The sequence below is a fragment of the Salvia hispanica genome, chromosome 6, assembly GCF_023119035.1.
Source record: "Salvia hispanica cultivar TCC Black 2014 chromosome 6, UniMelb_Shisp_WGS_1.0, whole genome shotgun sequence".
NCBI classification, from domain to species: Eukaryota; Viridiplantae; Streptophyta; class Magnoliopsida; order Lamiales; family Lamiaceae; genus Salvia; species Salvia hispanica.
The window spans coordinates 5,902,629-5,917,559 of record NC_062970.1 but is presented as its reverse complement, the minus strand read 5'-3'; the positions used below and the strand labels follow the sequence as shown (position 1 = coordinate 5,917,559).

Here is a 14,931-nt window from a genome sequence, read left to right as displayed (position 1 = left end):
TGTATATTTTAATTTAGCGATATGTCATATTTTCGATGATTGCGATTTTTTTGCCTTGTAAATGGGCCCGATCCCAGGAATTTTACACTTTGTTTACACATGATTTTCATTTCTAGTTAGAGTAAAATTGTTAAGTTTGTGATATTGATGTCACGTGTATATGTTCGTATACGATAAATGATTCAAATCCAAACACCGTTTATTACACTAAATATGTCAATACGTCCCAAAAATATGGACGTAATACATACATTAACTCTCCCTGATTCATTAGTTACATCCTGAAAAATATTGAAGTACTATTCCGAAAGCCAAAAATATCGATCTTTTCACCAAATACACAAATTCATTTCTTTGACAATTGTATAAATACTTATCAATAATGTGACATAGATAAATAACCGAGCCGTTAGAAATAACATCTAAACATATCTTATTAGTAAAGAAAAATCACAAAGTTGCATAACATACATAGAGACAGAAAATAACAAAGAAAAGCATATATATTACCACACCAACTTAACTTATATTATGAGAAACCACACATGACATACCATTTTATCTTGAGCAATTAATAAAAATAAATGAAAGCAGAATAGTTGTAGTAGGAATAGATTAGCTAGCATATCCCCACACTTGAATTAATTAATGTTGACGCTGTGCAGCACGACCGTCTCGACCGTGAGGCCCGGCCCAAACCCGAAGAGCACCCCCCACTCAAGCCCTTCCCCGGTCGTGCTCAGCCCCTCCTTGGCGGAGGCCTTCCTCATCTCGTCCAATATGAAAAGCACGCACGCGCTCGACATGTTCCCGTAGTCGCTAAGCACGCTCCTCGTCGCCCTCATCTTCTCCGGCTTCAGCTCCAGCTTCTCCTCCACCTGGTCCAGAATCGCGGGCCCACCGGGATGCGCTATCCAGAAAATCGAATTCCAGTCCGATATCCCTATGGGCGCGAAGGCCTCCTTGAGGCTCTTCTCGATGTTTTTCGAGATGAGCCCTGGGACGTCTTTGAGTAGGTGGAATGTTAGGCCTACTTCGCGGAGGTGGCCGTCTATGGCCCCCTCGCTGTTGGGGAGGATGGTCTGGGCGGCGGAGACCAGCTCGAATAGGGGGCGCTCGACGCCGACGATGGGGTCGGAGCCGACGATGACGGCGGCGGCGCCGTCGCCGAAGAGGGCCTGGCCGACGAGGCTGTCGAGGTGGGCGTCGCTGGGGCCGCGGAAGGTGACGGCGGTGATCTCGGAGCAGACGACGAGGACTCTGGCGCCGGCGTTGTTCTCGGCGAGGTCCTTGGCCATGCGGAGGACGGTGCCGCCGGCGAAGCAGCCCTGCTGGTACATCATGAAGCGCTTGACGGAGGGGCGGAGGCCGAGGAGCTTGGTGAGCTGGTAGTCGGCGCCGGGCATGTCGACGCCGCTGGTGGTGCAGAAGACGACGTGGGTGATTTTGGATTTGGGCTGGCCCCACTCCTTGATGGCCTTCTGGGCGGCTTCCTTGCCTAGCTTCGGGACCTCGACCACCACGATGTCCTGACGCGCGTCCAGGGACGGCGCCATGTACGCGGTCACGTTCGGGTTTTCTTTCAGGTACTCCTCCGTCAGGTGCATGTACCGCGTCTTGATCATCGACTTCTCGCCTGATCATAATTAGCATAAATACTTAATTCACTTTTTTTATTAGACTATGGATTTTGTTTGGATTGTAACGGGAATTTGAAATTGAGAAGCAAAAGATGAGACATGAGTGCGTATGGGTGTTTTTAGGTTAAGACACATTGCATGTTGTAAGATGACAAAATTTCATGCAATTTCGTCATCTTTTTCTTGGAATGGAAAGAACTACAATTGGAATATTATGAAAAATAACCTAAAGTTTTCCGAGTTAGTGTTTAGTACTCCAAAACTCTGAAAAACTAGCCAAGAGTGGGAATTTGGATGAAATTCTATCTGACGAGTAAAAAATCAGTGGTCCGGACTGATTGACAAGCTGTGCGTCCAAGCAATTGTAATCACAATTCCATGAAGATAGGAACGGGCTTCTATAATTATGACTTATTGAACACACCACGTGCAATACGTTCTAATGCAAAATAAAAGGAAACAAGGAAATAGGAAAACTTACACATGCGCTTGAACTTCTCTTTGAGGTCGGTCATATGCTCGCTGTTGGTGATGCGGAAGTAGTAATCCGGATAGGTGCTCTGATCGACGCAATTGGGAGGGGTGGCGGTTCCGATGGCGAGCACGGTGGCGGGCCCCTCGGCGCGCTGGGCACGGCGGATCTCTTCCACGGTCACCATTCTAGTTCAACAAAAAAAAGCGGTGGTTTAGGAGTGGGAGAGAGTGCAGTGGTGTGGGAGAAAGTTTGTTAATTTGATTATGGGAAGGAGTAGGCTAAGGGGCCATATAAATATGGGTTAAGTGGTTTGGTAGCTGGGATCACGTGAAGGAGTAACGCCTTGTTGAGTGGTAACAACTTAGGGGCAATGTAGCACGTGACATCGGACCATCCACGTGACTTGTATTTTTTGTACCAAATTCATCCCTTCAAATTAGGTTTCTAGTTCTACCGAAATAAATAAATAAGTATTAACCTTTCAAAATATGAAAGTAAGATTATATGGTTGAGAAAAAGAATTATTAAGTGACGATTTTATTAAAACTATTATACTTTCTACAACTTTATTTTTAAGATGCAAAATAAATTTATTTTTATAGTAGTAATAAATTTGGTTGCCCCGGTGAAAACAACAAAAAGAGTGTCTAAGTTCAGTTTGGCAAATAGCCAATTTGGTACATAGCTAATAAATGCCACTATAAACTAAGTGGAGAACTAGCCACGTTGGTATACTTAATAAGTTGGCCGAAAGTTGTTGAAGGTTAAATGTCATTTCTACATCGATAAATCAGCAATATTATCTAGCCATGGCTACATGCGAACGGTTAACTAACTATTAGGATGTTAATTTACTATTATAATTTATAGGGAAGGTATGATTATGAATATGTAGATGTATGGTCATATTAGAATTTTAGACCGCTGACTACACTTTAGGAGTTTCTAAAAGAAGTTCGTGCTTTTCAGAGACATATTAAAAATAATAGAATTTATATTTCTCAGGACGAATGAAATATAATAAATAACTAAATCATCATTTTTCAATGAATTAATACAAAATGAATTTTTAGGGGGCAACACTAAATACCACTAAATATTTTTAATTATTCCTGAACTCCTTTGTTAAATGATTTTGATTCAAAAGATGATACTTAGGCTATCATATATATTTCTATTTGTCCGATTATACACACGAAATTGAATTATTCCCATTTCACAAACAATTTTATTAAATGATTTTGATTTAAAACATAATAGCTTATGGATCCCAATATTACGAATTTGTTCATTTTATTTCATAAATTAACTTTAAAATGTAATTATACTACAAAAATGATTAATTTTACTGATAGAATTTTTTTTTAGTAATTCCTATTTTTACGTCGTTAACGGTGCTATGGGCAGAAATTTTTGTCTATAATTTACGCATCGGTAAATTTTTTAGCGAGTTTCATACGTAATTACCGAGGGATTGTCCACCTTCGGTAATTTATCTTTTTTTCTTGTAGTGTTAATTTTATTTAAAATGAACAAATTAATTCTAGGATGAATAGTGGCAAAAATACCACTTACTACCTCCGTCCACCAAAATTTTTCCCATTTTTCCATTTCCGTCCATTCCCCCAAATTTGTCCCATTTCACTTTTACTATTTTTGGTAGTGGACCCCGTATTCCACTAACTCATTCCTAGTCACATTTTATTATAAAACTAATATATAAAGTAGGACCCACAATCCACTAACTTTTTCAACTCACTTTCCATTACAATTCTTAAAACCCGTGTCGGGTCAAAGTGGGACAAATTTTGGTGGACGGGGGTAGTATATGATTATATTTTAGTCCAAGGATCTACCAAAATATTTTTATAAGTCCAGAGGCTACTGATATGCAAACCTCAAAGTTCACGGACTAACTATGTAGTTCACTATAAAAAAAAGAGTGAATTACAAAAACAGTCCCTGGACCATGTGTTTATCTCGCCCTTAGTCCCCAGACTATTAAAATATCCTCAGAAAACCTTGGAATAAGCGTTTATCTCGAAAATTGTCATTTTTCACTGTTTCGTGACGAAAATACCCTTTGAGAGGGGGGGGTTGGGTAATTTGGTTTTTTTACGTTTTAAATCTGATATTATTTCACTGATGTACTAAATCTGATATTATTTCAAAATTATCATTCTTTTTCCCTTTTGTCATCATTCACTTTGTTTCTTTATTTCAATATTAGATTTAATTTTATAAAATTAAATTTTAAATTTTGATTTTTAAATATCAATAAAAATTTTTAATTAAAACTATTAATTCATGGACACTATAAATATTGATTAAAACTATTAATTTCTGTTATTTAATATAATATTCAACTGAATTGAAGAAGTACAGATTAATCATGATGGAAAAATAAGAGCTATTCTATTTAGCCTTCGTTCGACTGTTATAATTGCTTGGATTAAATATTATGAAGTTGATTAAAAATTTGATATAGGAGAATTTTTGTTAAAATTTTCTAGTTAATTTGATTATTTTTAAATTAATAAACGAAAATTATATTAGTCTTACATTAGATGCATATTTGTTTCAGAATAAATCGTGTTATATGATCTATTTATGATTAAAACTATTAAATATTGATTAAAACTAAGGCGTCGTCGTACCTTATTGATTAAATATTAGACACTATCAAATATTGCTTAAAACTATAAATTTTTTATTTAATAGTAATTTTAATAATTAAAAATATATTGATATTTAAAAATCAAAATTTAAAATTTAATTTATAAAATCTAAAATTTAATTTTATAAAATTAAATCTAATTTTGAAATAAAGAAACAAAGTGAAGGATGGCAAAAGGGAAGAAGAATGATAATTTTGAAATAATATCAGATTTAGTATATCACTGAAATAATATCAGATTTAAAATGTTAAGAGTGTAAAAAGACTAAATTGCCCAAACCCCCCAAAAGGGTATTTTCGACCAATTACTTCCTTGAATTATGGTCTCTAGAGTTACTAAGCTATCACAGATGTAAAATTATATCTTCTCCCGAAACGTACAATTTGTAGATTGCTACCTAGAACCGAAGCGTCCTTCCTAGAACTAAGACAACAACTCCTAAAAGCTCCTAAGACAAATTTCCTTTATTCAAAGGCTCAAATCTCCCGATTGTATTGGGAAAGACGTCAATTTCTCCTCTTTAAATTAAACTACTCATCTCCCGAGTATTATAGTAAAATCAATCAAATAATATATAAGCACAAGTGACTCAACTTAGTTTAACACAAGTAGTACCCGCAAGTGTACGGAGACAGTGTAGCAATTAACAAGCAAGAGTATCGTATCCCACAGAGACAAATTTGTATCAACTTAACTACCACGAACAAATGTTGACTACTATCTAAAGAATCATGAAAGGTTTGGTTGTTTTCTAACACTACGAAAAGCATATAATGAACAAATAAACAAATAAAAGCAAGTAAACATGGAGTAAAAAGATAATATGGAGAAAATTGTAGATCTCAAGGATCCGATGCACAATTCCAAGCTCTTATCCAATCAAATTGTCTTACCTTTTGGCGTCTCTAGAATTACTAAGTCGACCACAATTATTGATTAAACCCCCTCCCGAGGTGAGAAACCTGCAGATTAGGTGCTAGGATTGAAGTCCTCTTCTAATCCTAAAACCCCTAACTCTTAAAAGCTCGATTAGGTCAAAGACCTCACTCAAAACCTCAACTCTCCGAGTTTTATTGCATTAAGGTGTGAATTATTCTTATTTCCAGATTAATTATTTCATCTCCCGATTAATCTAATTAATCCTACACAATCAAGTAGTGATCAAGCAATTGAAAGGAATAAACCCAAGAATAATCAAATAACTACAAGAGCAAGGTAAGAACAAAATTAATTGGATAAAAACTATGAAATTAGTGCATCATCACCAAGAATTCTACAATAAAGTGTTTAGCTACTCATGTTCATGGAGAAAACTAAGTTTAACTCAAAGGATCCGAACAAAAACATGAAAGATAGATACTAAGAACTCATATGGAACGAATCTATGGAATGAAGTCTTCAATCTTCCGATTTGGAGTCTTCAATCTTCAATTCTCTCTAGAAGTGTTCTTGGAGGTCTGTGTAGGTGTTGGAGGCGGTAAGGTAGAATTTATCTCGCAGAATGCAACCCTAGGCGTTTTTCTCCTGATATTTTTCCGTCAAAAATGGCGTTTTCAGAAGTCAAACCCGTCAGACTGATATACCCGGCCGGGTGGGATTTTTTTGCTGGAAATTCTACCCGGCCGGGTGTCGTTTTTCGACCCCTTTCTGACCTTCATACGCTGATTCCGTCCTACCCGGCCGGGTGGAATTTATCAGCATGAAATGCACCCGGCCGGGTGAAGCTTTTGGAGGCTCCGCTGCCTCCTTTGCACATACGGCCGGATTTTCGCCTCTTTTTCGTCTATTTATCCTAGAACACTCAACAAACACATGAAACTCCAAAAGATAGGATAATTGGCTGGAAATAGACACTTCAAGCATCAAAACTCAACATTAGGCACCTCAACAGACCAATTAAACCGACTAAAACATGATTTTATCAACAAGAGAAATCAAAATAACTACAAGAGCTAACAAGAAAAAACAATTGAATAAATAACTTATAATCGGGATCGGGTATTCAAACTAGGAGATCGTTGGGTATCGGGTATACCCGATTACCTGACCAATTACCCGATTCAAACTCTAATTAGGTCTAAATTTTACCCTATATTTATACAACACAAACTTAAACCACCATATATCTACTCTCGGTGTGGGAGAACCAAGCATGAGAAAGAGCCACAACAATTTTCTTAACTCTCCTTTCTTATTTCTATGGCTATACTCGTCTCTAATTACTTTCAACTTTTAAAAATAAAATGAGTTTTAAGTATATGATGAACCCACGAGCATGAGTTTTTATTCTCCTACATCGACATTGGTTAATGTTTGATATGCATATTTAGTTGCTCGGCTGCTCCACACCATGTCTGAACATATATTCATAGTGTTTATATCACCATAAAAAAGTTGCAAGATGATAAAAGTATATGCGAAATTATTTCTTTCAGTTAATGAGTTAATATTTTACATTAACTTGAGCAGTAAAGGGATGAATAGGGTTATACCAGTTGCATAAGAATATTTCATACCATTTGTATTAGTATTAGGAGAAGCTTTTAAGCGAGAACAATTCCCACATCGATGATAGATAAAAGAAGGCGGACCAAAATCTATAACTAACACAGTAATTTCTCATTACTTAGCGGGACACGCGACGGGTGCGGGTACCCTCATATGTGGGTCTGCATACCCGCATTGCGGGTCGTGTATCGGGTGCCATAAAACGTGAATTTTTGGGATCGGGTACTCGCAAAATCGGGTGCGGATACCTGCTGGCACCCGTTTCGACACCCCTAGACTGACGCTAGCTAGTGTTGGTGTAGTAAGGATTAATAATTAAATTATAAAAACTGGTTAAATTTTGATTAGATTTATGAAGTTTAATATTGAAATATCAAATAACAAAATTTTATTTTTTTTTCTAGTTGTCTCTTTTTATATAAAATGTAGTATTACGATAATAGGAATAGGATCAAATGAAAACTCTAAATATTGTACAAGTTCAAAACTATGATCTGGACCTTTGAAAAATGTCAACAGATCACAAAAAAAAACAGAAAAATGTTAACAGAATTTCAACGGTAGTCAATAATTGATGTTGTGTTGATACTGTGTTGACATTAAAATCTTGGAATTTTACAGTGTGTTGATATTGTATTGAAACAGTGTTGAAGCTGTGTTGAAGAGTTTTGAGTTTGTATAATATATAAGTTTGCATTTTATTACTAACCCTGTGATAATATTTAAAATTATTCTCTCCGTCACACTTTAGGAGTTCCATTTGAGTTCGACATGAGTTTTAAAAATGTAAAGAAAAATTGATGACAAAAATAGTGGAATGTGGATCATACTTTTACATATTAGTTTTAGAATAAAATATGAGTGGAAAAAAGTTAGTTAAATGTGGGGTCTATTACCATTTATGAAACATTTGTCTCGAGACTCCTAAAGTGAGACAGAGGAAGTAAATTTTTTCATTAATACTATAACAAAAGAAAAAAGAAATGAAATAAAAATTACTTATTTTTATGAGATATGTCATTTTGAATATTAGTAATTTAAAGACGAAATTTTGTACTATATTATTGAGACAATTGAGAAAAATTAAAATTTCTTAATTTTGTATTACAATTTTAAAATTCATAGGATATATTAAAATTTGACCAAACTTCATGATTTAAATAACTATTAATCCTAACAGTGATAGAATTTACTTTCAAATATGCGGTCAGCCAAACGTCCCTCTTCACCACCGATCCTCCTCCTCCTCCTCGGTCACCAGTGTCGCCTCTCCCACTATAGCAGCCACTGCAACCACATTACAATACCAACGTAGACATCTCCGAACCGCCTCGTGACCAAAATTGACCTTTTAAACGAGTTCAATAACCAAAATGTACATGTTTTAATTTTTTGGAAATATAACAAACTATTAAATCCACAGTGTCTCTTACCCATACGTATAAAATAATAAAATATCGAAGAGCCAAACACGTACGTATACAGATCAAAATTTTGTTATTTAGCACAGTTAAACCACATTTTTCATGTATTAATCTAAAGAATCTATGAAACTTTAGATCATACTAAAAATCAGTGCTTTTGATTTTAATATCTAAATTCTTATAGTAGCATTTTCATGAATATAATTTGTCCCGAAGTTGATATTTTTGTTAGGTACAATCAGAATGAAATGATAGGCATTCCTTTTACAGATCATACATTTATTGAGGAGAATTGAAATAATGAAACAATATGACATCAATTCAGTTTCTACTTTCTACTACAATTTTATGGACAAGCAAATAACACGAGCAACTGAGATTAGTTTCTCTACACTAGAACGTGGACATTCCATGTCCAATTAAATTCCTCATGCATTGCTTAGCAACTAAGATTTTCTAATCACTTCATTTATTACTACTACTATTATTATCACTATTATTATTTTTTAGTGTATTAAATGGAAAAATAAATATAATAAAATGTATTGATGAGGAGACAAAAGAATATTAATTGATGTAATAATGAATAAATGAAAATTATAATTAAACGTATTCATGATGATTTGTACAGTACCTGTTAAAAATTCGAGTTTGACATTTTTATTGGGAAGTCAAAAGATGAGTGGAAGAAGATAGTAGTACTACAGTACATAATTGCAAAAAATTATGGAGTAGTTAATGGAAATGTTTAATTATAAAAACACACCGTAATTGTTAGAAATATAATACGGTTCATATACATGTCTATACTATCATCAATTTTGTGGATCCTTTACGTAGAATCTTCATAAACAAATGTACTAATTTTCTATATCAATATTTTCGACATAGAAATAGAATGCTTTTATAGATATTTAGATATTCTTGTTTATGGTCCCAATATAGAAGCATTTGTGAAAAATGGTCCCATGAGACATTAGTAAAAAATGGTCCCATGAGAAGTCATTTATAAAAATGACAAGGACTTTTAAAAATAAAAAAATATGTAGTACTAGTATTAATATTTTAAAAATGGTCCCATGAGAAGTCATTTAAAGAAATATTATGAATTTTCATATGATTTCTTGATTCGAAATAATTAAGGTGTATTTAATAAAAATATATTTTTTTCGAATCTATACTATATATTCAGTTTTAAATTTTAATATTTTACTAATTATTACTGAAAGATTAGCATGTAATATATTTACATTATCCGTCCACTATTTATTAAGTCCGTTTAACTCGGCTCTGGTTTAAAGAAACATAGTAGAAAAGTAGGTTGAAAAGTTAATGGAATATGAAATCTACTAATTTTAAAATAATATGTGACTGAAATGTGTTTGTTGAATGTGAATCCATTACCAACAATAATAAAAAATAAATGTGTCAATTAGTTGTGAACGGAAAAAGAAAATTAGCGTCAATTAGTCGTGAACGATGGAAGTAATATTTATAAATCAATTTTTGTTAATATCTAAAAAAGTTCAAGTATATATGTATAATTTATCTATATTTATTAGTTAAATTGACTCCAAATTTTTGGGCTGTAATATAAGTACTAGTGTACTACTCCTACTTATAAATTCTTTTAAGACATAACAATGGGCAAAAATTTTTTGTGATTTTGAAGAATAGCGTATTTACAAATTTGTCCGCAGCGCAGTATATCCGTCCACACGAGGAGTATAACTACAAATATATAATATTCTTGTAAAAGGTTCAAATCTCATCCCTAAGGGCCTCCCATATAGAAAATTAAATGATGGAACGATAAGTAAGGATGTGCTTATATTATAACCATATGAAACATGATTTTCTGTTTTTAGCTTGAATCAGCTCTGGAAGTTAATTTTATTTAAAACTAGATAAATATTTTTATAAGATAGCAATTTTAAATAGTACTCCTAGTTTCTTATCACAAGCCCTCAATGTTCACCCTTCACATCAATATCATTTAATAGAAAGTGCAAACTAATTTTCAAGAATCATTAGATGTTTCAGCCGACACGCGATAGCACCATCATGAGTAATGTCTAATGGACATTGTGACCCACACTTGAAAAATGAAGAGTTAGGTAGCATACTGAATTATAATTTGCTCAAAATATTACTCCGTATTTGAGGCGTTAGATCTACGATGTGGATGGTGGAGACTAAAAGGCATTTCACATCTGCAAATAGAATTTGGAGGAAATAATATACGGATCTATGCATACATAGGGTTAGGTAGGGATGTCAGTGTAGCTCGAAACTTGTGGGTTGGTGCGAATAGCCCGCTAAATTTATAGGGTTAGAGTTAGAAATTTCTAGTCCGATAAAATTAAAACCCGATTAGCCTGCATCCGATTAACCCGCAATCTGTTAGGGCCAGACCCGAAAACCCTATGGGCTGGCCCGAAAACTCGATAAAATTTATATTATTTTTTTTTTACTCCTAATTCAACACTTCATTGATTAATTTTATAATATAGATAGCTAAAAAAATAACTTTCAATTTTATACTAAATATATACATTATATATTAAATTTTTATTAATATAATATTAATAAATTAATTAAAAACTTCATATTCACTAAAAAATATTTAAATTTCTAATCCATGCATTAAAATTTCACAAAATATCTCAAATATTAATATTTGATCATGTTTATGATTGAGTTTAAGCATATATCTCAAATTTATCGTGATTATATATTTTACATTTTATGAATATAACTAAACTTCTTCATTATTTATTGGATTGATCGCATATTAATCTTATCGGTAGCAACCCGATTAACCCGATGGGTTAGCACGGAACCCGAACTTTTAGGGCTAGGGCTGAACTTTTATACCCCAAAATCACAATCCGATTAGCTCATATCAGATTGACCCGCAACCCGAATAGGGTTGACCCAAAATCCGATGGGCCGACCCGTTTGACCTACTACATAGGGTATTATTAAACACACAATTTTGTCCTATCTTAAATCTTGTAAAAATAGAATGCGCACATGGAATATGTATAAAGTATACTAGTCCAAATAAATTTGTAAGCTAATCCAGCTGAATTAGTATATTGATCTACTCCCTCTCCTGAAATGTTATCCAATATCATTTTGATCCGTCCGCAAAATATTATCCACTTTACATTTTTTCTATTTTTGATAAATAGTCATCATTTTCCACTAACTCATTATACTCACATTCTATTATAAAATTACTCCCTCCGTCCCATTTAAGATGACACGTTTTTCTTTTTAGTTTGTCTCAACTAAGATGACACATTTCCTTTTTTGGAAACTTTCTCTCTCCAATTAATACACTCAACCACTTTTTCTCACCCCTATTAAAATATTCACCTTTCTTTCTCTCTCTATTTTAATACTTCCACCCACCTTTTCTCTCTCCAATTAAACACATTAACCAATTACTCCTAAAACCCCGTGCCGGCTAAGGAATGTGTCATCTTAGCCGGGACGGAGGGAGTAATATATAAATGTGGGACCTGCAATCCACTAACTTTTTCCACTCACTTTTCTTCACATTTTTTAAAATTTGTGTCGAGTCAAACCTGAACAATATTTTGCTGACGGAGGAAGTATAATAAATCTCATATGGATCTGTATTTTGTATTTATATAATTATACATTCATAAATTCCGTAAAATTGGCATGTGAAGGATGATTCGGGACAACCACGCAATTTAATCAGCACAATCGTACAATATAATCAACACAAGTACACAACCATACAATTCAGTCCGTACAGCCGTACAATACAACCAACATGGTCATACAACAACATATACTAGAAACTCAATCAACATATATTACCCCTTCGATGAGATGAAGACTTGCAATAGGAGTTTACCTTTGTACTTCTAGTTTTGATTAAATTTCAGTTATTTTGTAAGTCAAATCTATCCCCTTGAGGGATTAAATATACGTTTTTGGCTGTTTTTAATTTTGGATTTAAGTTATTTTTATTTGTGTCAAATTCTATCGAAGGGATTGAATTTATTTGCAGTTGTTTTTATATAAGATTAGAAGTTGGATTATAATATAGTTCTATCCTTTAAGTCATTAGAGACTATCTTTTAGTTTCCAATTAGTAATACTCCTCTCGTTCCATAAAAATATAAATATTTGGGACAACACGGGTTTTAATACACAACTACTGAAGTAAGAGAGAGATAGAAAGAAAAAATTCAGAGAATATCATAGTTCATGTATTTAAATTACAAAAGAGGAAAGTTTAGGGAAACAATTAGAAAATGTCGAAAGTTCATTTATTTGCAGGCTAATAAAATGTTACTATATCGCTTTTTAACCTTTCGCCTCGTAGACAACTATATGTCAAGTGTACTCCACATCAACTTTAATTTGACCGAAATTATTTGTCGGAGAAAAAAAATAGAAAAGTTGATGTATTCATATTAAAAAATAAAAATTCGAAAAAAAGCTCGAAAATGTTGAAAGATCATATATTTATCGGCAAATAACTTTATAATAATGATAAGAAAATTTTAATCCGGGTTTTTATTCAAATGCTATATAAAAGTGTGCATACAATTAAGACAAGGCAAAACATATGAAGGTCATTGTACTAAGAGTATATATTATTTTATTATGTTAGTTCATAAATTTTTGTATGTCCTTTTACTAATGTATTTTGTTTCATTATATTCTTTGTTAATGCATTTTATTTTAAGAGATTTTTTTGTTTGATTTTTATTTAATAGACTTTATAATTTAATTAAATTTACTTGTGTTAATTAACTCTACTTTTTATCTCTTATTTATTTGGGAATTAATTCAATTGCAATATCGTTTCAATAATCATTGAAAAAATAAAAAACTTTATAAGTTGATAATGATCATATCAATAAATTTAAAATTTTCCAATAATTCTTTAGTAATTATTGTTATTGAATTAAATAGGAGAAAAAAAAAAACTAATGAACGTAAGAAAAAATAATTAAATTCTGAAGTATGTTAAAAAAAACCAATCAAATGAAAAATAAATGCATATAAACTTTTTATATCAAAAATACATTAGTATAAAGACCTAATTAAACAAAAAAAATTATAAAATGATCCAATAAAAAAAAATGCATTTGTAAATTGACTAAATGAAACAAAATTTGATAAAAGACCTAATGAAAATGTACTAGTAAAGGACCTTTCAATGTGTTTTGTAAAATAAAATGCACGTTTCACAACCATGCATAATGCTGAATACAAATAAGAATAAAGTAATTACTCAAACATTGGTTAAACAAAAAATACATCATGCGAAATAGAATAGTGATTAGTTTATACAAACACATATTTTGCGCTTAATTAATGATGAACAAAAATACTGCGTAAGGTTATATATATTGATATACTAGTGTTGAATCAGCAGGATACGATAATCTTCCCATAAATTGATTTTTGAAGAAAACAAATTAAAAACAGACTCATGAAGATTCCTATTTTTCGAAGGGATCATGCGTTTGATTACGACGACGTAGAAAGAAATTTGTGACCAATGATAGCAAAACAATGGTGTACAATGAATTTGGAACATGCCTAAAAATATCAGCCTGTATAAAATAAAGGGTGAAAGAGAATTTCACGACATCTGAAAATATCTCTTAACTAATTAAAATATTGGCGGAGGACATCATCTTTTTTACACGATATAAAAATAGAATACGAAACCACATGAAATCAACAGATTTGGATTAAGTCAGGATTGTCAGTTTTTGACACAACACGATTATTCAACATGAATTTATAGTATAAAATTAATGGACTTAAGGCTAATCCTTATTGGATTCGTGTCTTTATTAGTTTAACCTGTTAAGAATTCGATAATTTCAGTTTGGGTTCGGGTTGAATACTGATAACCTATTAAAAATTAATATCTACTTTAATTTTATTCTTTAAATGGTGTAATATCATATTTAATCACGTAAATCAAGTCTAAGTCGTTATAATGTTGCAATTGTGTCATAGATCAATTCATTTAATATCATGTCGTTCACGAGTTCGTGTAATGTGTGACTCATGTTCAGGTTTAAAGGTAGCAAATTGGATTCGTTTTCAAATTGAAACTTTCTTTAATAGCAGATTCGGTAATCCTGATTGAATTAAATCGCTATCAAATTGACTTGATAACGACCCAACTCAGATGA

The 14,931-nt window shown here is 32.8% G+C and overlaps 1 protein-coding gene across 1 annotated transcript; it reads right to left on the bottom strand.

The window, feature by feature from the left end:
• Positions 1-485: 485 nt before the first annotated feature.
• LOC125194261 (chalcone synthase) lies at positions 486-2,382 on the bottom strand. The gene is made up of 2 exons (XM_048092389.1): positions 2,122-2,382; positions 486-1,636 (listed from the first exon to the last, which is right to left on the bottom strand). The coding sequence occupies exons 1-2, from the start codon at positions 2,297-2,299 to the stop codon at positions 642-644; spliced, it is 1,173 nt and encodes a 390-aa protein (XP_047948346.1). The 5' UTR covers positions 2,300-2,382; the 3' UTR covers positions 486-641.
• Between the last annotated feature and the right edge of the window lie 12,549 nt (positions 2,383-14,931).